Here is a 25,004-nt window from a genome sequence, read left to right as displayed (position 1 = left end):
TTACATCCTGTATTATACTCCAGAGCTGCACTCACTATTCTGCTGCTGCAGTCACTGTGTACATACATTACATTACTGATCCTGAGTTACATCCTGTATAATATACTCCAGAGCTGCACTCACTATTCTGCTGGTGCAGTCACTGTGTACATACATTACATTACTGATCCCGAGTTACCTCCTGTATTATACTCCAGAGCTGCACTCACTATTCTGCTGGTGCAGTCACTGTGTACATACATTACATTACTGATCCTGAGTTACATACTGTATTATACTCCAGGGCTGCACTCACTATTCTGCTGGTGCAGTCACTGTGTACATACATTACATTACTGATCCTGAGTTACATCCTGTATTATACTCCAGAGCTGCACTCACTATTCTGCTGGTGCAGTCACTGTGTACATACATTACATTACTGATCCTGAGTTACATCCTGTATAATATACTCCAGAGCTGCACTCACTATTCTGCTGGTGCAGTCACTGTGTACATACATTACATTACTGATCCCGAGTTACCTCCTGTATTATACTCCAGAGCTGCACTCACTATTCTGCTGGTGCAGTCACTGTGTACATACATTACATTACTGATCCTGAGTTACATCCTGTATTATACTCCAGAGCTGCACTCACTATTCTGCTGCTGCAGTCACTGTGTACATACATTACATTACTGATCCTGAGTTACATACTGTATTATACTCCAGGGCTGCACTCACTATTCTGCTGGTGCAGTCACTGTGTACATACATTACATTACTGATCCTGAGTTACATCCTGTATTATACTCCAGAGCTGCACTCACTATTCTGCTGCTGCAGTCACTGTGTACATACATTACATTACTGATCCTGAGTTACATCCTGTATAATATACTCCAGAGCTGCACTCACTATTCTGCTGGTGCAGTCACTGTGTACATACATTACATTACTGATCCTGAGTGACATCCTGTATTATACTCCAGAGCTGCACTCACTATTCTGCTGGTGCAGTCACTGTGTACATACATTACATTACTGATCCTGAGTTACATCCTGTATAATATACTCCAGAGCTGCACTCACTATTCTGCTGGTGCAGTCACTGTGTACATACATTACATTACTGATCCTGAGTTACATCCTGTATTATACTCCAGAGCTGCACTCACTATTCTGCTGGTGCAGTCACTGTGTACATACATTACATTACTGATCCTGAGTTACATCCTGTATAATATACTCCAGAGCTGCACTCACTATTCTGCTGGTGCAGTCACTGTGTACATACATTACATTACTGATCCTGAGTTACATCCTGTATAATATACTCCAGAGCTGCACTCACTATTCTGCTGGTGCAGTCACTGTGTACATACATTACATTACTGATCCGGAGTTACATCCTGTATTATACCCCAGAGCTGCACTCACTATTCTGCTGGTGCAGTCACTGTGTACATACATTACATTACTGATCCTGAGGTACCTCCTGTATTATACTCCAGAGCTGCACTCACTATTCTGCTGGTGCAGTCACTGTGTACATACATTACATTACTGATCCTGAGGTACCTCCTGTATTATACTCCAGAGCTGTGCTCACCATGCTGACAGTACACTATTTCCCATCAGGTACAGTACGGGGATTTTTCTCCATTACTTATCACTCTTTATCAGTTTCACAGCCCCTGTTATCAGTTCCGGTCAGTCAGGTGTTACTCTGTTAATCTTTAATCCTCTTGGTCGGGGTTGGGTGCTGCTTTATTTGTTTACTTTTATGGCTTCAATTTGCTGCTCTCTGATAATAAAGGTCACAAATAGAGAAGGAGCCATAAAGAAATATTGGCTGATGATGAAACCGGTGGAGCCTTGCCTGTGTGTGGGTGTACTGGGAGTCACTGGTGCGTGCGATGGGGCGATGCCACACTTGTTACACCGTGTAGTCTCCACAGGGGTTGGATATTTTGCAGGGTTCCGGGGCTGCATAGATTAACGTCACTGGGGGGAGGGGAGGATTAACCTCTTAGAGAGAAAAATATTTAGAATTGAGAGTCCTCAGTGGTTGATACCTTTTAATGGCTAACTGAAAAGATGGTAACAAATTGCAGCTTTCGAGACTACACAGGTCTCTTCATCAGCCATAGACTAATACAAATTCTGAAGAATCACATATTTATGCACAACACAGCACATAATTGTTTATCACCTATAATTCTCCCATAATGACAGTTGTGTCCATAAATATTGGAAAGTTCCTAGATAAGGAGTTAATGTTGTGTTGTCCTCTGATTGGGGTCTGGTTCTGTTGTGATGACCCCACATGGTCTGAGGAGCAAATTCCTTAATTGATGTAAAAAGTAATAAATCCATGCGACACATTCATTCCTGCACTGAGTGTCAAAGGTCGTCATCAGTTTATATTCCCAGACTCTTCTGTCTCTCTGAGATTTGAAGTTACCCTTTAATACCAGTAATTACAGGTCCATGGTGCTGTGATCAGGGAGACAAAAGTGTTTGGCCACAGGTACATCCATTCTTTTTTCTCTTATTGTATGGTGATGAGAGTTCATCCTTGTTCTCAGTTTCGGCCCTGTCTCCCCCACATACAGACCCCAGTTGGACATTTAGTACAAATAATTAGGTACACCACATTAGAAGTGACGCAGCTGAATGTACCTGGGATCTTGTAGTCCTGATGTGAATTGGGATCTTTATCTTGTCCGTGGTCATTATACATGGACAGGTTTTACATTTCTTCTGATTGCAGGGAAAGGTACCTGCAGCTGTTGGAGAGGACAAGGAGCTTCTGACAATGATGCTTCTTAGATTTGGGGGCTGCCTAAAACACAGTAGTGGGGGGTCTGGAGGATTGTATTCGGGCATCTTTTTGCAGTAAAGGGTGTAATTTCCGTGCAGCTCCCCTTAGCGCCTCCAGATTTGGACTGTAGGTGACTACTAGAGGCACCCGGTTATTTTCTTCTTTAGTTTTGTAATGTAGCAGGTGATTCCTTGATATTCTGGTGGCTCTTGTGATCTGGTTTTCAATTGTTCTTGGATGGTAGCCCTGATTCAAAAAGGGCTTTCTGAGGCGACCAAGGTGTTCATCCCTGTCTATTGGGTTGGAACATATACGACTGTATCTGATGGCTTGGCTGTAGACAATGGAGTTTGTGTGTTTTGGATGGAAACTGTCCCATTTAAGGTATGTTGGACGGTCGATTGGCTTCTGATACAGGGATGTCTCTATTTTATTGTTCTGCAGCTTAATGATGGTGTCCATTAAGGTAATTTCAGTGCAGGAGTAGTTGAGTGTCAAGTTGATGGTGGGATGAAATTGATTAAACTGTTCATGGAACGTCTTTAGCTGTGGCTCAGACTCCGTCCAGATGATTAAAATGTCATCAATGTAGCGGTAGTACGCCAGAGGCCTGGTGGGACATGAGGACAAAAAGTCGCTTTCAAGCTTGGCCATGAAAAGATTTGCATACTGTGGGGCCATTTTACTTCCCATTGCTGTGCCAGTCTCCTGTAGATAGATCTTGTCAAACTCAAAGTAATTGTGGGTGAGGATGAATTTTATAAGTTTCACCAGAGAATCAGCATCAGTCCCTGTGTTTTCCAGGAAGAATTTGCAGGCATTTAATCCATCCTGGTGTGGGATATTGGAGTACAAAGATTCCACATCCATGGTGGCCAGGATGGTTCCTTCTGGTAGAGGACCTATTGCTGATAGTTTATTCATTGGTCAGTTGTGTCCTGAATGAAGCTGGGTGTATCCTTTACCAAGGGTTTAAGAATACCCTCTACCCATCCAGATACCTGCTCAGTAAGGTGCCCACACATGACATAATTGGTCTTCCTGGGTTTCCACATTTGTGGATTTTGGGAAGCATGTAGAATGTCCCTGTTCCTGGACTTTGTTCTGCCCATTAATGTGCAGCCAAGTAATTCACAATGTAGCACCACTTGTCACCATTAGAGGTCATTAGGTACACATTTATCCTGTTCCTGTCTCCAGGAGCATATCACTTTAAGCCTGTGTTCTGACTAGAACTGCCCCTCTGGTTTCCCGGGCAAAGTAGCCATTTTCCCCAGACCTTGAGTCTTACACACATGTTCCTGACTCTTCCTGCAGACCATTGCTCTCAATAAGCGATTTCCGGTGAGGCACAAATGTACTTACATGTGTGTGTTATGTTAGAACAGTTACGCAGCCACGGTGTAGCAGGGTGTGTAGTCCGGCATGTTGTGCTGTTTCTCTGTATGCAGATAGGTGTTTGCCTGTCTAAAGTAATACAATGCTGACAGCCTGAACTTGCCCTAAGATAGCCATGATAACTGTGTATCTGCCTTATACTCTGTTAGCTCTGTAATCTGTTATTCATGTTATTGCATCCTGTAACATGCTGTAGTCTGCCAAGTACTGATGCACTGTTATTTCCTTTGTAGTTTTCACCTGATCATCCATTATATCGAATATCTCACAATATCATCTACTATTGTTGTTCATCGTTCACCATCTCAATAAATATAGACTTAAGAACCTATACAGTCTGTTTACTCAGGAAATGGATGAAGGTTTATCTGTATGCTAGAATCCACACCGCATCATACGTGGAGGAAGGCAGAACAGTAAAAACGTAACCGCCAGTTGCACGCGGTGATTGCACAGACTGTACGGGACTGCTACCACCTAGATTGCACCGCATACAGGTATTACAGCAGCCGCCACACAGCCGCAAGGGACAAGAGTCAAGGGCCCGGTAAGAACAGATTAGCTGCCTTCAGTGAAACTGATAGCCGGTCGCAGGCTGTAGTTGATTACACTGTACGGGACCGCTAACACCCACACTGCTCCCCATAAGGGTATCACAGTAGCCACCATACAGTCGCAGAACGATACTGAAGCCAAGAAGTGCTACGTCATTCCCGCCAAGCGGAAGCTCGCCTGCACAAAGACTCAGTTTCCCACCAAAATACTCAGTAGTATGCAGCTAAGTGCACAATGTCTCGACCCGATACATCCTCGCTCAAAACGAGGTCACGAGCAGGCTCTAACAAGTCTTCAATAAAAGAGCTTGCTGCTGTTGCTCGTGCCAAAGCCGAAGCGGCCAAAGCGAGGTCCTCTTTCGCCGAACAAGAGATTCATCTAAAGATGAGACAAGCAGAAACTGCACGTTTGTAGGCAGAGAATGAAAAGGAGAGTGTTCGCCTGGGAGCGTCTCTAGAAAAACTTGCGGCAGACAAAGAGACAGCAGCTGCAATAGCTAAGGCAGTGTACTTGGAAGCTATGGAGTATCCTGATGATGAGAAATGCAGCAACGTTCTCGAAAAACATCTAGAGCAGCAAGATCCAGCACAGCACGTCGCAGTCCAGCGGGACTGTCCCGATTTTGACAGTCAGCCCCGCGATCCCGGGCGGAACATTAGTTGTCCCGCACTGGTTGGGAGGTGTGTACATCACCCGGCAGAGCCGTATCACGTGCCTAGGGCGGGGACAATGCAGGGGGCGGCACCTGAGCAAGGTTTGTTGTTGTTTTTTTTTTTTTTTATAAAAGCTGGGTCACCTCCCGACCGACCCCGCCCCCCCCGGCCGCCTCCCACCCACCCTCCTTGAAGACGATACTCACCCTGCTCCAGCGATGCCTGGTCTCGGCTTCTGCAGCGCTCCTGAATGAGCGGTCACGTTGTACCACTCATTAAGGTCATGAATATGCGCATATTCATGACCTTAATGAGCGGTATCACATGACCGCTCACGCAGGAAGAAGGTGCTGCGCCGGGAGTCGGGACAGAGCGAGAGGGATGTCGGCGCGGCCGCGCGGTGAGGAACAGGTAAGTATGAGGGACAGGGTAGGGGGGATTAAAGAGGACGGTAAGCCACGCCATTCAAGATGGGAGCGGGGGGTGGGGTGGAGAGATGAGCCATGCATACAGGGGGGGGAATATGTGTCATGCATACAGGGGGGGAATATGAGTCATGCATACAGGGGGGGGGAATATGAGCCATGCATACAGGAGGGGGAAATATGAGCCATGCATACAGGGGGGAATATGAGCCATGCATAAGGGGGGGGGGGAATATGAGCCATGCATACAGAAGGGGGAAATATGAGCCATGCATACAGGGGGGGAGGAATATGAGCCATGCATACAGGGGGGAATATGAGTCATGCATACAGGAGGGGAATATGAGCCATGCATACAGGGGGGAATATGAGTAATGCATACAGGGGGGGATATGAGCCATGCATACAGGAGGGGGAAATATGAGCCATGCATACAGGGGGGAATATGAGCCATGCATACAGGGGGGGGGGGAATATGAGCCATGCATACAGGAGGGGGAAATATGAGCCATGCATAGGGGGGGAATATGAGCCATGCATACAGGAGGGGGAAATATGAGCCATGCATACAGGGGGAGGGGGAAGATGAGCCATGCATACCGGAGGGGGGTCATTATACAGTATTAAGCATCATGTGGGATCATTATACAGTATGGAGAACTGTGTGGCCATTATAGAGTATGGAGCATCATGTGTGGCCGTTATACAGTATGGAGCATCATGTGTGGCCACTGGCCATTATACAGTATGGAGCATCATGTGTGGCCGTTATACAGTATGGAGCATCATGTGGGATCATTATACAGTATGGAGAACTGTGTGTGGCCGTTATACAGTATGGAGCACTATGTGTGGCCATTATACAGTATGGAGCACTGTGTGGCCAATATACAGTATGGAGCATCATGTGGAGCCATTATACAGTATGGAGCATCATGTGTGGCCATTATACAGTATGCAGCATCACGTGGGCCCATTATACTGTATGGAGCATCACGTGGGGCCAGTACACTGTACGCAGCATCATTTGGGGCCATTATACAGTATGGAGCATAATGTGGCCATTATACAGTATGGAGCATTATGTGTGGCCATTATACAGTATGGGGCACTGGGTGGCTATTATACAGTATGGAGCATCATGTGGAGCCATTATACATTAAGGAGCATCATGTGTGGCCATTATACAGTATGGAGCATCATGTGTGGCCATTATACAGTACGCAGCATCATGTGTGGCCATTATACAGTGAGAAGCATCATGTGGGGCTGTTATACAGTATGGAGCATAATGTGGCCAATGGCCATTATACAGTATGGAGCGTCATGTGTGGCCATTATACAGTATGGAGCATCATGTGGCCATTATACAGTATGGAGCATCATGTGTGGCCATTATACAGTGCGAAGCATCATGTGGGGCTGTTATACAGTATGGAGCATAATGTGGCCAATGGCCATTATACAGTATGGAGCGTCATGTGTGGCCATTATACAGTATGGAGCATCATGTGGCCATTATACAGTATGGAGCATCATGTGGCCATTATACAGTATGCAGCATCATGTGGGCCCATTATACTGTATGGAGCATCACGTGGGGCCAGTACACTATACGCAGCATCATTTGGGGCCATTGTACAGTATGGAGCGTCATGTGTGGCCATTATACAGTATGGAGCGTCATGTGCGGTCATTATACAGTATGGAGCGTCATGTGTGGCCATATTTTTTTGTTTATAATTATTGTTTACGAAACATTGTGATCAGAAGTGCTAAATGGGTGTGGTTGGGGCGTGACTAGTTGCGAAATGGGTGTGGTCAGAGGTGTGGCCTAAAATTTGCTGACTTTGTCCCGCTTTCCCTTCCTCGAAAGTTGGGAGGTATGTGTATCTGACAGTCAAGTGACAGAGCAGCGCAGAGAAGGAAAGTGGGATGAAGAGAGAGAGGGCCCCGTGTGGCAGCTCTAAGGTGTCGGCAAGTAGAGAAGCTAAGTAACGACCATAGTAGCATAAGCAGCTCCCCTACGGGGAAAAGGATGGGGAACGGCGGGTTTAGAAATAGGACTTTTGCTTACCGGTTAGGCTTCTTTCACACTTCAGTTGTTTGGCGTCAGTCTGCTCCGCCATAATGACGGATCGACAGATCCGTCACAATTGCTGAGAAAACTGTTCTAACGGATCCGTTTTTTTGACGGATCAGTTACTTGTGGGTTGTATATACTTTTTGGAGCATGCGCAATTGAAAAAACGGATTGGGGCGACGGATCCGCCGAAATGACGGTCGCGACGGATCCGTCGCCCATAGGTGGCCATTCTATGGAATGACGGACGCGACGGATCCGCCATTTCAACGCAGACAAAAAACGTTGCAATGACCGTCAATGTCTAGATGACGTCCGCCAAATTTTGACAGATCCGTCGCATGACGGATGGAACGGACGACCATCCGTCACAATCCGTCGCTAATGCAAGTCTATGGGGAAAATAACGGATCCGTCACAAAAAATGACGGATCCGTTATTTGAGGAAAATGGCGGTTTTAGACTGACGCCAAACAACTGAAGTGTGAAAGAGGCCTTAGTGGTGCTGTTGTTGGGGATTAGGGAAGCCCTGTAGTGCTGTGCTGGGTGGTGGTGAAGCTAGAGAGAGGCTAAGGGACAGAGTGCAGCGAGCTCTGCAATGTGTATGAAGATGTCATATGTTCTAAGGCTACGTTCACATTTGCGGTGTGCGCCGCAGCGTCGTCGCCGCAACGCACAACGCAAACAAAAACGCAGCAAAACGCATGCACAACGCTGCGTTTTGCGCCGCATGCTTTCAACGCATGCGGCGCAAAACGCTGCGTTTTTTGTAAACGCAGTTGCGTTTTCAACAAAAAACGCAGCGTTTTGCGCCGCATGCGTTTTTTGTGCAGTGAGTCATTCTTCATCCCACCCACAAAAAAAAGTGTCTACACAATAGATAAGGACCACCAATGGCTAGAAGAGGGTTGGTGTTTATGTAATTGTGTATATATACAATGGCAGACATGAATTCCTCCCATTTTGCTGGTATTCATGATGGAGCGTCCCATGGACAGTATCGTCATGGATATGGAGATGGAATTTGCCTTGGCTCATGCCTATGCTGTCGCCTGTGCTCATCAAAGAGAAAGAGAAAAACGGAGATGGATTCATCGCCGATTTTGGATACACCCTATCTTGGAAGTCCGGGAGAGCCGTGGAGCATACCATAGCTTGTTTGGCGAACTGAATGAGAACCTGGAGAAATATTTCGAGTACACCAGGATGTCTCAGGAGAGCTTCCGGTATCTTCTGCGTCGGGTGGAAGGAGCCATTAGCAGGCAGGATACTCAGCTCCGGAGAGCTATATCCGCAGAGGAGCGGCTGCTGGTGACTCTACGGTACGTAGCTGTTTGAATGACTGAGATATGTTCGGCTACGTTCACATCTTCCCTTTTTTTTTTTTTTTTCTTAATTTTTTTTGGGGGTGGTATGGTCAATGTACTTTTATAAATTGCAATGTACTAATGTAATTTCTTTATCTTCTTGGCAGTTTCCTGGCTACCGGAGAGACCTTGCGATCCCTTCAATTTCAGTTCCGGATTGGAGTCTCCACTCTCTCCGGAATTATTGCTGAGACCTGCCGCGCTTTGTGGGATAATCTCCGGGAAGAATTTTTACCCGTCCCTACAAGCGATATCTGGTTGGCCAACGCCGAGAAATTTGAGGAAGTGTGTTCGTTTCCAAACTGTATTGGCGCGGTGGATGGCAAGCACATTCGGATTACCAAGCCAGGGAAAAGTGGATCCCTTTTCTACAACTACAAAAAATATTTTTCCACTGTGCTGATGGCAATTGCCGGTGCGGACTGCCGTTTTCTCGCAGTCGACATTGGTGCGTTTGGCCGTTCAAATGACTCGCGCACATTCAAAGAGTCGGATATGGGCCAAAAATTATATGGCAACAATTTCAATTTCCCCCAGCCACGACCTCTTCCCCACACCGAAGGCCCTGCGATGCCATTTGTTGTGGTTGGGGATGAGGCATTCCAAATGTCTGCCAACCTATTGAAACCCTACTCCAGTCGGGGCTTGGACCATACGAAAAGGGTGTTCAATTACAGACTGTCCAGGGCCAGAAGGACTGTGGAGTGCGCCTTTGGCATCCTTGTCTCCAAATGGCGGATATTAGGATCCGCCATTAATCTGAAAACTGAGACAGTGGATGAGGTGGTGAAGGCGTGTGTGGTTCTCCACAATTTTATTCTGGCCAAAGAGAGACTGAACGTTGATCTCGATGAAACCATAGCCAACCCATTGCCCGATTACCAGGATCATCCTCTGAGGACAAGTGTGGAAATTGCGCAGATGAGGGATCGTTTTGCGGCCTATTTTGTGTCAGATGTTGGCCGTCTGTCATGGCAAGATACAATGGTGTAGTAAACTGTTGGACTGTATTCTGGTGTGACTATGCTAAAAATAGTTCACCAATGTAATGTGCCTTATCTAAAAAACTTGGAACCCTTTGTTTTTAAAATGTTGTGTTTTAATAAAAAAATTTTCTTAAGTTTTCTACCCTGCTTCAAAGACAAAATTTATACCATACCATATAACATATTTATTTGTTTGTCAGATCGCCGTGTATCGTTGTGTTTGACAGCAAAATCAACGATACCAGCGATGTTTTACAATGGTAATCAGGGTAAATATCGGGTTACTAAGCGTAGGGCGGCGCATAGTAAACTGATATTTACCCTGTTTCCCAGTGTGAAAGTTTACAAAAAAAACAGTACATATACTCATCTTCGCGTCCCCCGGCGTCCGCTTCCTGCACTGACTGAGCGCCGGCCGTAAAGTGAATGCACAGCACAGCGGTGATGTGACCGCTCTGCTGTTAGGGCCGTCACTCAGTCAGGGCAGGAAGCGGACGCCGGGGGACGCAATTCTGAGTGTATGTACTGTTGTTTTATTTACATTTAACACTGGTAACCAGGGTAATCATCGGAAGCGCGGCGGCCTGCGCTTAGCAACCTGATGTTTACCCTGGTTACCCGGGGACCTCGGCATCGTTGGTCGCTGGAGAGCTGTCACACAGACAGCTCTCCAGCGACCAAATAGCGATGCTGCAGTGAATTGCATCATTGTATGTTTCGCTGCAGCATTGTTAAGTGTGAAGGTACCTTTACGGTATGTGTCCACGTTCAGGATTGCATCAGGATTTTGTCACGATTTTTCTTCAGTATTTGTAATACAAAACCAGGAGTGGAACAATTAGAGGCAAAGTAGAATAGAAACATCTGCTCCACTTCTGGATTTATCACCCACTCCTGGTTTTGGGTTACAAATACTTATGTAAAATCATGACCAAATCCTGATGCAATCCTGAGCGTGGACACATAGCCTTAGTGATTGAAAACACCTCATACACTTTATTGTTTGTGAACACCTCATACAGCAATGAGAGACACACCAAAAAAGGCAAAATAAAAATGGTAAAAATAGTGTCTGACATTGCATATATGAGTTGTTTGAAGCACAAAATATGTGTAGACGGCGCACGGTGTGACTTGCTGAGAAGTATACAGGAAAATAAGAGCAAATATTGTATTAAAACCAAAATTTTTTATTGGGGGGAAACAGAAAAAAAAAAGGGGAAATAAACTTAGGGGGTATCAACCTGTGCCACCATGGGGGAATGGTAGGTTTCTTTTTCGGAATGGGGAGCGGAAAATGAGGATGACGAGGAGGAGGAGGAGGATGTTGACCTATTATAGTCCAGGAGGCTGGATGGCAGGTCTAAACCCTCCGCAGGGTCTAATGGGGAGGAAACCGCCACCCCTGTAGGGGAGGGAGGAGGCAACACGAGCCTTTGTGAGGTTCTTGGTTGGCTCTGGCTGCTCCTACTGCGGCTAGAGCCCCGACGTCTACTTGTTGTTTGTACTGGAGCAGCCAGAGCCTCAGTGCGTGTCCTCTTGCTTTTGTGTTTTCTTTTTCTTTTCTTTCCACGATCTCCCCTAGAATGATGGCTGCGGGAGGATGAGGGCCTGGCAGGAGCAGGAGTCGGCGGCACACTGCTATGGTGCCTGTGGTGGCGTCGCTCGGCACTTGGACCAGGGTGGGGTGGCTGGAGTGGCTCTGCAGCAGTAGTCGGAGTCATGCTAGCCAGCGACGGTACTACTGGCAGTGTCGCTGACTGCATGCGCCGAGACTGCTGCAGAGCCCTCACGTAGGAATTGTTGCAGTCCTGCATCACCGAAATCTGGAGTTCCGGCGTAAGGTTTTCCACCATGCCTTTAGCAATTGTACTTTAAAAATGCTTTGCCGGATTTGAGAGCTCGGCTTCCAGGATTTCAAGGCGCCGTTCCATACTGGACATTTTATCGCTCAACGCCTTGAAACCGTTCTGGAACACCGTGCCCAAGTGCAAAAATTCGGGCATGACTGACCTGTCCGAGGCCTGCTGGCGCTGTCGGGAATTCCCGAACGAAGGTGCGCCAGAGGCCTCGGGCAGGGGAAAACCTGATGTACCGGCAGCCGGTTCTCCAGATGATGGTGGTGCAAGCCTGCTGTCGCTGTGGGAGGGCTGTGACGGGTCAGATGGCGATCCATGAAGTTCCGCTTCACAGGGGGGAGCTCGCTGGAGGGTGCTGCTGTGTGTCCTGTGAAAAGATAAGGAAAAAATTAGTCTTCAATTAATAACCTATCACATACGCCAACTCCTGTTAAAAAATTAACATTACATGACACATCAATACATTACAATCCCCTGTCTCTCAGTCTGTGTTGCCTATAATAAATTGCTGATTGTTACCGCCAGCTGACCATTAGGGCTGACGATAACAATCATGGACATACCTACGGTAGAAAATGACTGGTCATTCCCGCTGCAAAAGTCAATGCATACCTCTGTCATCGTTTTAAAACATTTAAAAAAAAAAAAATCTTTCTTGATGCTGCCTATGCCGCCAAATTAGTAAAAAATTTAAAGTAAAAAAAAACATTTAAAAAAAACTTAAAAAAAAAAACACTTTGCTGATCTGATCGCAGGAACGGCCATGACGGCCATGACGTTAGGATCATGTGATCCAGACGTCATCATTATTCATGCGATCAGAACTACCCTGACTCAGAACGTAACCTGTCATGGACTACAATGACTCACGCCTAACCAAAAAATTACTAATGGGCTATATACCATTCCACTAGGGTAAAAGGATGGCCAAAATGCTACAATGACTACATGGATGGCCAATACACTATGTTCCTTTGGAAATATACTATGTGTATATGTAGCTAGAACGTGTACTATGTGGCTGCTATATAGTGGCCTGGCAATCTACTATGTGGATGCACAATGTACGTGGCTGGGCAATGTACTATGTGGCTGTGCAATATGCTATGTGGCTGGGCAATGTACAATGTGGATGTGCAATATGTTATGTGGCCAAAATACTTACTGTCGGCGGGTAAGGACCGGTCTTAGGAACTGGAGTGCCCTGTTATATTTGTAGGGCACCGACTTGGACGCAGCAGCACCACTCCGAGCGTGCTCCTCCGCAACACGGATCCCCTTATTGAAACGGTCCTTCATGGATCGCCATCTGGTCCTCAACTTTTTCACTGTGAATGTAAAGACAAAAAAATGGTTACATATTTAGCATTTTAAAAGGATAAAACAACCGTGAGCGATGCAAAGTTTAGGCGTTGATCGCATCACACACGGTTGTGTTTATCCTGGCAAGATGGGTCATAGCAGCGTATCTGCAATACTCACTAAAGTTGCCTTTGGCCTTCGCTGAGGCACTGTCAAAGCCATCCCACAGCGACTTTGCCACCTCTGCCCACAAACGCCTCGACACCACCTGGTCCATGTGCCGAGGGTCACGGCTGTCCCACAACGGGCCACGCTCCTGGATGCTGGAGATCAGGAGGTCCACATCTATTCCACTGTCTCCTTGGTCCCGTTGTGAAACCTAGAAAAATTAGAAAACAAATAGGTTAAAAATATGCAAATAATAACAACCACCAGTACCTGGAATGATAGGTACCTTTGCCCTATCCTTTGCCATTTGATGTATGTATATTGATGTTTTCTACACCTGTGTTTTGGAATGTTTGTGTGCAGGGAGTTCAACTTTATTTTACCTTCCCCCAATACTTGCTGCCCTGAAAATCTATAATGTACAAAGGCCCCGTCTCACATAGCGATTTACCAACGATCACGAATAGCGATACTGCCTGGCTGTGATCGTTGGTAAGTCGTTGTGTGGTCGCTGGGGAGCTGTCACACAGACCGCTCTCTCCAGCGACCAACGATCAGGGGACCGAATTCAGCATCGTTGAAACTGTCTTCAACGATGCCGAAGTCCCCCTGCAGCATCCGGGTAACCAGGGTAAACATCGGGTTACTAAGTGCAGGGCCGCGCTTAGTAACCCGATGTTTACCCTGGTTACCAGTGAAGACATCGCTGGATCGGTGTCACACACACCGATTCAGCGATGTCAGCGGGGCCTCAACGACCAAAAAACGGCCCAGGCCATTCCAACACGGCCAGCGATCTCACAGCAGGGGCCTGATCGCTGGTACGTGTCACACATAGCGAGATCGCTACTGAGGTCGCTGTTGCGTCACAAAACTAGTGACTCAGCAGCGATCTCGCTAGCGATCTCGCTATGTGTGACGGGGGCCTAAGCTTAGTAAACATCCCTAGTGAAAGCAGGATGCTCCTCAAATGTAATGTTCCTCACAGCAGGATGCTACTGAAAAAAAAAAAATAAAGAAAAAAAATACTCACTCGCCGGCCTGACGCCACATCTTGGCCCCGATCTCTCTGCTCCCGCTGACCGTCTTCCCCCTCACTTGAAGAAGCCTGGAAAAATTGTATACAAAAATTATTGTCAATGCTACAAATGGCAGCGAATTGTAAGCAACTAGACATAATTACTCACCGCACTCCCCCGCGCCGATTGGCTATGCTCCGAAGAACTTGGCATTCTTGCAAGTTTGTTCTGCAATGAAAAAAATGAGCAAAAAATCACATCCAATGCCACATACAATAAAATAGGCCCAAAACATTAAAACAACCACAATTGACTGTTGACTGATAGGACAATGCAAACTCAAAAAGCGACACCACAACGCCATACATTGCAAGAGAACACAATCGAAGAAACAATACAAGAATAGAACCAAATAAAATTCAGAAAAAATAGACACCTATGTAAAAATTTCTACAGGAAAAAAAAAAGGCACAATGAAATAAGCAAACTAATGAACGCCATAATTTACAATTACAACAAGACATAATCCAAAACAACACCATCTGGTGACATCCACCAAAATACATCAGAAAAAGGCGCTAAATAACATTCTAGATAATAAGCAATAAACATTACGGGACAACCGCTGTTACAATATACAGCAACCCAAAAGATAAAACATAGTCCAAATGAAAAGAAAACACAATAAATTTAAAAAAAAAGGCCCCCAACTAAAAAAAAAAAAAAAAAAAAAAAAAGGCCATACTACACACTTCTCAATGGAAACATTCAAGAAAGGAGATACATACGGAAGCCATGGGGAAAACGACATAAAACCATCAGTTAAAAAAAAAAAAAAAAAAGGGAAAATACAATTGAAAATAGAATGGCATAGCAGCACAGAACAATACAATACAAATGAAACATCATAAATGTAGCCCCCCCACCAGCAAGAAAAGACACTCAAGGAAAGAAAAAAAAATGCCAACAGCATAAAACACAGCAAGACATGAGCCAAGAAAATGCCATACGGTTACCCCCAACAATAGAAACCAGAAAAACATGCACCAGAAATTTAACATAAAAATCTGCCAAATTTAAAGACATTGAACAACCGCATGACACCAGAACAACCCCAAATCCATAAAACCAATCCAAAACCAAGCAAGGCCGGTGACAATAAACGCCAGCATATAACGCCAGAAGTACATCAAAACAAGATTAAAAAACACAATTTTTCACTAACAACCCACAGTGCCATAACCGTACAATAGCACAGACCAAACATTGCACAAATTAAATCCAAATCAAAAAATAACACACAGAATAAAAAATATGCAAAGAGAAATATATACTTACAGGTTTGGAAAGCAGATTCCCTTCAGTCAGTCTTCTCTGTAGATAGCCTTGTGAAAGACAATGCCAAACCCCTTTTTTTATCTCTATATATAGTGGGTTTTTTTTGTCTAGACAAAAGTCTAGACAATGTTTTGCATTTTTTATTGGAAAACGCATGCGTCGTACAACGCACCACGACGCAAGTACTTGCGTCGTCTGCGTTGTCAATACAAGTCAATGGGAAAAAAGCCGCATCGACGACGCAAACACGACGCAAACACGACGCATGCGTTTTTTCCAAAGTCTGCGCCGCCCAAAAAATGCAACATGTTGCGTTTGCCGCGCCCTGACAGGTGCGCCCTAACGCCGCATGCGGCGTACAACGCACCAAAACGCATGACAACGCATGTACATGCGGCGCCATGCGGCCCCAATGTTAAAGATAGGGCCGCACGCCGCATGCGTTTTGTTGCGGCGACGACGCTGCGGCGCACAACGCAAATGTGAACGTAGCCTAAGAGAAACATCCACAAAGTTTTGCACCCGCTATCTACTGTACATACTTCCGCATAAGTTATCGTTTAGTGGCCATTCAAAGTCCATGGTATCATGCGGTCTGCGATGGCATAGCCCCCCACAGATGAAGTCCACAGACCCAGCCAGGACCTCTATCTTTCCCGTAGTGTGACGGGCATGGAAGCCGAGTACCTCACCCACGTCTACTGCCTCGCGCCACGTTACATTTGTAGCAGCACTGATCCTCTGCAACCAGGATCTCTGTGCAGCGGCTCTGACACAGGACTCTGCACCATACCCCGGGCGTCACTGAATAACTGTGAGAACTGGTTCATCCAGTGACGCAGAAAGCTGAGAATATAAACAACAGAAGAGCAGGAACTGTGACCTACAGAGAAAGCACAGAAGAAAAAGGAGCTCCTGCTACAGTAGAAAGAGCAGAGAAAGTAGCTCAACAACTTCCATGACCAGTACAATCCCCATTATCAGTACAACCTCACTGCCACCAGACTCCTCCGCCCTTCTCCCTTCAGACTGCTCCATCCTTCACACTCCTGACTCCTCCATCCTTCACACTCCTTCGCCCTTCTCCCTCCAGACTGCTCCATCCTTCACACTCCAGACTCCTCCGCCCTTCTCCCTTCAGACTGCTCCATCCTTCACACTCCAGGCTCCTCTACCCTTCTCCCTCCAGACTGCTCCATCCTTCACACTCCTGACTCCTCCACCCTTCTCCCACCAGACTGCTCCATCCTTCACACTCCAGACTCCTCCGCCCTTCTCCCTCCAGACTGCTCCATCCTTCACACTCCAGACTCCTCCGCCCTTCTCCCTCCAGACTGCTCCATCCTTCACACTCCTGACTCCTCCACCCTTCTCCCACCAGACTGCTCCATCCTTCACACTCCTGACTCCTCCGCCCTTCTCCCTCCAGACTGCTCCATCCTTCACACTCCAGACTCCTCCACCCTTCTCCCTTCAGACTGCTCCATCCTTCACACTCCAGACTCCTCTACCCTTCTCCCACCAGACTGCTCCATCCTTCACACTCCAGACTCCTCCGCCCTTCTCCCTCCAGACTGCTCCATCCTTCACACTCCAGACTCCTCCGCCCTTCTCCCTCCAGACTGCTCCATCCTTCACACTCCAGACTCCTCCATCCTTCTCCCTCCAGACTGCTCCATCCTTCACACTCCAGACTCCTCCACCCTTCTCCCTCCAGACTGCTCCATCCTTCACACTCCTGACTCCTCCATCCTTCTCCCTCCAGACTGCTCCATCCTTCACACTCCAGACTCCTCCACCCTTCTCCCTTCAGACTGCTCCATCCTTCACACTCCAGACTCCTCTACCCTTCTCCCTCCAGACTGCTCCATCCTTCACACTCCAGACTCCTCCATCCTTCTCCCTCCAGACTGCTCCATCCTTCACACTCCAGACTCCTCCACCCTTCTCCCTCCAGACTGCTCCATCCTTCACACTCCAGACTCCTCCACCCTTCTCCCTTCAGACTGCTCCATCCTTCACACTCCAGACTCCTCCACCCTTCTCCCTCCAGACTGCTCCATCCTTCACACTCCAGACTCCTCCACCCTTCTCCCTTCAGACTGCTCCATCCTTCACACTCCAGACTCCTCCACCCTTCTCCCTCCAGACTGCTCCATCCTTCACACTCCTGACTCCTCCATCCTTCACACTCCTTCGCCCTTCTCCCTCCAGACTGCTCCATCCTTCACACTCCAGACTCCTCCGCCCTTCTCCCTTCAGACTGCTCCATCCTTCACACTCCAGACTCCTCCACCCTTCTCCCTCCAGACTGCTCCATCCTTCACACTCCAGACTCCTCCGCCCTTCTCCCTTCAGACTGCTCCATCCTTCACACTCCAGACTCCTCTACCCTTCTCCCTCCAGACTGCTCCATCCTTCACACTCCAGACTCCTCCACCCTTCTCCCTTCAGACTGCTCCATCCTTCACACTCCAGACTCCTCCGCCCTTCTCCCTTCAGACTGCTCCATCCTTCACACTCCTGACTCCTCCACCCTTCACACTCCTTCGCCCTTCTCCCTCCAGACTGCTCCATCCTTCACACTCCAGACTCCTCCGCCCTTCTCCCTTCAGACTGCTCCATCCTTCACACTCCTGACTCCTCCATCCTTCACACTCCTTCGCCCTTCTCCCTCCAGACTGCTCCATCCTTCACACTCCAGACTCCTCCGCCCTTCTCCCTTCAGACTGCTCCATCCTTCACACTCCAGACTCCTCCACCCTTCTCCCTCCAGACTGCTCCATCCTTCACACTCCAGACTCCTCCGCCCTTCTCCCTTCAGACTGCTCCATCCTTCACACTCCAGACTCCTCCACCCTTCTCCCTCCAGACTGCTCCATCCTTCACACTCCTGACTCCTCCACCCTTCTCCCACCAGACTGCTCCATCCTTCACACTCCTGACTCCTCCGCCCTTCTCCCTCCAGACTGCTCCATCCTTCACACTCCAGACTCCTCCACCCTTCTCCCTTCAGACTGCTCCATCCTTCACACTCCAGACTCCTCTACCCTTCTCCCACCAGACTGCTCCATCCTTCACACTCCAGACTCCTCCGCCCTTCTCCCTCCAGACTGCTCCATCCTTCACACTCCAGACTCCTCCGCCCTTCTCCCTCCAGACTGCTCCATCCTTCACACTCCAGACTCCTCCATCCTTCTCCCTCCAGACTGCTCCATCCTTCACACTCCAGACTCCTCCACCCTTCTCCCTCCAGACTGCTCCATCCTTCACACTCCTGACTCCTCCATCCTTCTCCCTCCAGACTGCTCCATCCTTCACACTCCAGACTCCTCCACCCTTCTCCCTTCAGACTGCTCCATCCTTCACACTCCAGACTCCTCTACCCTTCTCCCTCCAGACTGCTCCATCCTTCTCCCTCCAGACTGCTCCATCCTTCACACTCCAGACTCCTCCATCCTTCTCCCTCCAGACTGCTCCATCCTTCACACTCCAGACTCCTCCACCCTTCTCCCTCCAGACTGCTCCATCCTTCACACTCCAGACTCCTCCACCCTTCTCCCTTCAGACTGCTCCATCCTTCACACTCCAGACTCCTCCACCCTTCTCCCTCCAGACTGCTCCATCCTTCACACTCCTGACTCCTCCATCCTTCACACTCCTTCGCCCTTCTCCCTCCAGACTGCTCCATCCTTCACACTCCAGACTCCTCCGCCCTTCTCCCTTCAGACTGCTCCATCCTTCACACTCCAGACTCCTCCACCCTTCTCCCTCCAGACTGCTCCATCCTTCACACTCCAGACTCCTCCGCCCTTCTCCCTTCAGACTGCTCCATCCTTCACACTCCAGACTCCTCTACCCTTCTCCCTCCAGACTGCTCCATCCTTCACACTCCAGACTCCTCCACCCTTCTCCCTTCAGACTGCTCCATCCTTCACACTCCAGACTCCTCCGCCCTTCTCCCTTCAGACTGCTCCATCCTTCACACTCCTGACTCCTCCACCCTTCAGACTGCTCCATCCTTCACACTCCTGAATCCTCCGCCCTTCTCCCACCAGACTGCTCCATCCTTCACACTCCTGAATCCTCCACCCTTCTCCCTCCAGACTGCTCCATCCTTCACACTCCAGACACCTCCACCCTTCTCCCTTCAGACTGCTCCATCCTTCACACTCCAGACTCCTCCGCCCTTCTCCCTTCAGACTGCTCCATCCTTCACACTCCAGACTCCTCTACCCTTCTCCCTCCAGACTGCTCCATCCTTCACACTCCAGACTCCTCTACCCTTCTCCCTTCAGACTGCTCCATCCTTCACACTCCAGACTCCTCCACCCTTCTCCCTTCAGACTGCTCCATCCTTCACACTCCAGACTCCTCTACCCTTCTCCCTTCAGACTGCTCCATCCTTCACACTCCAGACTCCTCCACCCTTCTCCCTCCAGACTGCTCCATCCTTCACACTCCAGACTCCTCCACCCTTCTCCCTTCAGACTGCTCCATCCTTCACACTCCAGACTCCTCCACCCTTCTCCCTTCAGACTGCTCCATCCTTCACACTCCAGACTCCTCTACCCTTCTCCCTCCAGACTGCTCCATCCTTCACACTCCAGACTCCTCCACCCTTCTCCCTTCAGACTGCTCCATCCTTCACACTCCAGACTCCTCCACCCTTCTCCCTCCAGACTGCTCCATCCTTCACACTCCTGACTCCTCCATCCTTCTCCCTCCAGACTGCTCCATCCTTCACACTCCTGACTCCTCCATCCTTCTCCCTTCAGACTGCTGCATCCTTCACACTCCAGACTCCTCTACCCTTCTCCCTCCAGACTGCTCCATCCTTCACACTCCAGACTCCTCCACCCTTCTCCCTCCAGACTGCTCCATCCTTCACACTCCAGACTCCTCCACCCTTCTCCCTCCAGACTGCTCCATCCTTCACACTCCTGACTCCTCCATCCTTCACACTCCTTCGCCCTTCTCCCTCCAGACTGCTCCATCCTTCACACTCCAGACTCCTCCGCCCTTCTCCCTTCAGACTGCTCCATCCTTCACACTCCAGACTCCTCCACCCTTCTCCCTCCAGACTGCTCCATCCTTCACACTCCTGACTCCTCCACCCTTCTCCCACCAGACTGCTCCATCCTTCACACTCCTGACTCCTCCGCCCTTCTCCCTCCAGACTGCTCCATCCTTCACACTCCAGACTCCTCCATCCTTCTCCCTCCAGACTGCTCCATCCTTCACACTCCAGACTCCTCCACCCTTCTCCCTTCAGACTGCTCCATCCTTCACACTCCAGACTCCTCCGCCCTTCTTCCTCCAGACTCCTCCATCCTTCTTCCTCCAGACTGCTCCATCCTTCACACTCCAGACTCCTCCCTCCAGACTGCTCCATCCTTCACACTCCTGACTCCTCCATCCTTCTTCCTCCAGACTGCTCCATCCTTCACACTCCAGACTCCTCCGCCCTTCTTCCTCCAGACTCCTCCACCCTTCTCCCACCAGACTGCTCCATCCTTCACACTCCAGACTCCTCCGCCCTTCTTCCTCCAGACTCCTCCATCCTTCTTCCTCCAGACTGCTCCATCCTTCACACTCCAGACTCCTCCCTCCAGACTGCTCCATCCTTCACACTCCTGACTCCTCCATCCTTCTTCCTCCAGACTGCTCCATCCTTCACACTCCAGACTCCTCCACCCTTCTCCCTTCAGACTGCTCCATCCTTCACACTCCAGACTCCTCTACCCTTCTCCCACCAGACTGCTCCATCCTTCACACTCCAGACTCCTCCACCCTTCTCCCTTCAGACTGCTCCATCCTTCACACTCCAGACTCCTCTACCCTTCTCCCACCAGACTGCTCCATCCTTCACACTCCAGACTCCTCCGCCCTTCTCCCTCCAGACTGCTCCATCCTTCACACTCCAGACTCCTCCACCCTTCTCCCTTCAGACTGCTCCATCCTTCACACTCCAGACTCCTCTACCCTTCTCCCACCAGACTGCTCCATCCTTCACACTCCAGACTCCTCTACCCTTCTCCCACCAGACTGCTCCATCCTTCACACTCCAGACTCCTCTACCCTTCTCCCTCCAGACTGCTCCATCCTTCACACTCCAGACTCCTCCATCCTTCTCCCTCCAGACTGCTCCATCCTTCACACTCCAGACTCCTCCACCCTTCTCCCTCCAGACTGCTCCATCCTTCACACTCCAGACTCCTCCACCCTTCTCTTCAGACTGCTCCATCCTTCACACTCCAGACTCCTCCACCCTTCTCCCTCCAGACTGCTCCATCCTTCACACTCCTGACTCCTCCATCCTTCACACTCCTTCGCCCTTCTCCCTTCAGACTGCTCCATCCTTCACACTCCAGACTCCTCCGCCCTTCTCCCTTCAGACTGCTCCATCCTTCACACTCCAGACTCCTCCACCCTTCTCCCTCCAGACTGCTCCATCCTTCACACTCCTGACTCCTCCACCCTTCTCCCTCCAGACTGCTCCATCCTTCACACTCCAGACTCCTCCGCCCTTCTCCCTTCAGACTGCTCCATCCTTCACACTCCAGACTCCTCCACCCTTCTCCCTCCAGACTGCTCCATCCTTCACACTCCTGACTCCTCCACCCTTCTCCCACCAGACTGCTCCATCCTTCACACTCCTGACTCCTCCGCCCTTCTCCCTCCAGACTGCTCCATCCTTCACACTCCTGACTCCTCCATCCTTCTCCCTCCAGACTGCTCCATCCTTCACACTCCTGACTCCTCCATCCTTCTCCCTCCAGACTGCTCCATCCTTCACACTCCTGACTCCTCCACCCTTCTCCCTTCAGACTGCTCCATCCTTCACACTCCAGACTCCTCCGCCCTTCTCCCACCAGACTGCTCCATCCTTCACACTCCTGACTCCTCCGCCCTTCTCCCTCCAGACTGCTCCATCCTTCACACTCCTGACTCCTCCATCCTTCTCCCTCCAGACTCCTCCATCCTTCACACTCCTGACTCCTCCACCCTTCTTCCTCCAGACTCCTCCATCCTTCTTCCTCCAGACTGCTCCATCCTTCACACTCCAGACTCCTCCCTCCAGACTGCTCCATCCTTCACACTCCTGACTCCTCCACCCTTCTTCCTCCAGACTGCTCCATCCTTCACACTCCTGACTCCTCCGCCCTTCTCCCTCCAGACTGCTCCATCCTTCACACTCCGGACTCCTCCATCCTTCTCCCTCCAGACTGCTCCATCCTTCACACTCCAGACTCCTCCGCCCTTCTCCCTTCAGACTGCTCCATCCTTCACACTCCAGACTCCTCCATCCTTCTCCCTCCAGACTGCTCCATCCTTCACACTCCTGACTCCTCCGCCCTTCTCCCTCCAGACTGCTCCATCCTTCACACTCCGGACTCCTCCATCCTTCTCCCTCCAGACTGCTCCATCCTTCACACTCCAGACTCCTCCGCCCTTCTCCCTCCAGACTGCTCCATCCTTCACACTCCTGACTCCTCCATCCTTCTCCCTCCAGACTCCTCCGCCCTTCTCCCTCCAGACTGCTCCATCCTTCACACTCCTGACTCCTCCGCCCTTCTCCCTCCAGACTGCTCCATCCTTCACACTCCTTCGCCCTTCTCCCTCCAGACTGCTCCATCCTTCACACTCCAGACTCCTCCGCCCTTCTCCCTCCAGACTGCTCCATCCTTCACACTCCTTCGCCCTTCTCCCTCCAGACTGCTCCATCCTTCACACTCCGGACTCCTCCATCCTTCTCCCTCCAGACTCCTCCATCCTTCACACTCCAGACTCCTTCGCTCTTCTCCCTCTAGACTCTTCTGTCCTTCACACTCCAGACTCCTCCATCCTTCAACCTTTTCCCTCCAGAATCCTCTGCCCTTCTCTCTCCAGACTCCTTTGTCCTTCTCCCTCCAGACTCCTATTATTATAGCGCCATTTATTCCATGGAGCTTTACATGTGAGGAGGGGTATACATAATGAAAAACAAGCACAATAATCTTAAACAATACAAGTCAGCGACTGGTACAGGAGGAAAGAGGACCCTGCCCATGAGGGCTCACAGTTTACAAGGGATGATGGAGGATACAGTAGGTGAAGGTTATGGCCTCATCCTTCCAGATTCCTCTGGAGTTTTTCTCCAAACTCATCTGTATTATCTTAAGACGAATCTGGCCTCCTCTGATTTCTTCTGTCATTGTGGTGGATCATGGATCCACTGTGCCACAGACTATGGAGAGCCTGTAGAGGAGTAACTAAGCAACCACCTGGATTTTCACTAGAGATCCTGATGGTGGGGATAGACTTGAGCCACATGTGGATGTCAGGTGCCACTCCAGGAAAGATCCTGATACCACAGCAGCTGCTCCAAAGGTCCAGACAGTAGACATGGACTCAGATTCCAAGGCAGGACCAGATTCTCATGGAACAGATATCGGAGCCAATTTAGAAGAGACCGACACAGGAGCAAATAATGCAGGTCTCAAGCACGGGTCTGGGAACCTCAGGTATGGTTTCAGGATCATGTACCGATTCAGACAGGACTGGTAAACTGGACAGTACAGGGACCTAACAGACTCGCAGCTTGCAGACTGACAATTGTTGCTCAGGCACCACCCAACAGGTGGAGGTGCCTTGAGTACTAAGTGCCTCCCAGCTACTGGCTGGCGACACAGAGGCAGTACATGTGCACATACTCCTACTTAGGGCTGTCCCACACGTCCAGATAATTCCGGTACCGGAATAAATCGGTACCGGAGTTATCCGTGTCCGTGTGCCTGGGAACTCACGGAGGCCATACCTGCGGCACACGTGTGCCGCCCGTATGGCGAGTGGGTACCACACGGAGCGTGTGGTACCCACTCTGCATGGTGCTGAAGCTGCGATTCATATCATCCCTGCAGCAACGTTTGCTGCAGGGAAAATATGAAGAATAGTGTTTAAAATAAAGATCCATGTGTCCGCCGCCCCCCCACCCCCTGTGCGCCCCCCCCGCTGGTCAGAAAATACTCACCCGGATCCCCCGTCGGCAGTCGCTCCTT

At 49.4% G+C, this 25,004-nt stretch overlaps 1 protein-coding gene across 1 annotated transcript; it reads right to left on the bottom strand.

The window, feature by feature from the left end:
• Window positions 1-11,447: 11,447 nt before the first annotated feature.
• On the bottom strand, window positions 11,448-24,161 carry LOC143788192 (uncharacterized). The gene is made up of 6 exons (XM_077277632.1): window positions 24,053-24,161; window positions 16,752-16,846; window positions 14,640-14,714; window positions 13,619-13,817; window positions 13,302-13,464; window positions 11,448-12,503 (listed from the first exon to the last, which is right to left on the bottom strand). The coding sequence occupies exons 1-6, from the start codon at window positions 24,159-24,161 to the stop codon at window positions 12,152-12,154; spliced, it is 993 nt and encodes a 330-aa protein (XP_077133747.1). The 3' UTR covers window positions 11,448-12,151.
• Between the last annotated feature and the right edge of the window lie 843 nt (window positions 24,162-25,004).

The sequence above is a fragment of the Ranitomeya variabilis genome, chromosome 8 (genome assembly GCF_051348905.1).
Source record: "Ranitomeya variabilis isolate aRanVar5 chromosome 8, aRanVar5.hap1, whole genome shotgun sequence".
Classification (NCBI taxonomy): domain Eukaryota; kingdom Metazoa; phylum Chordata; class Amphibia; order Anura; family Dendrobatidae; genus Ranitomeya; species Ranitomeya variabilis.
The sequence above is the reverse complement of the archived record's forward strand: the minus strand, read 5'-3'. Positions and strand labels throughout refer to the sequence as shown.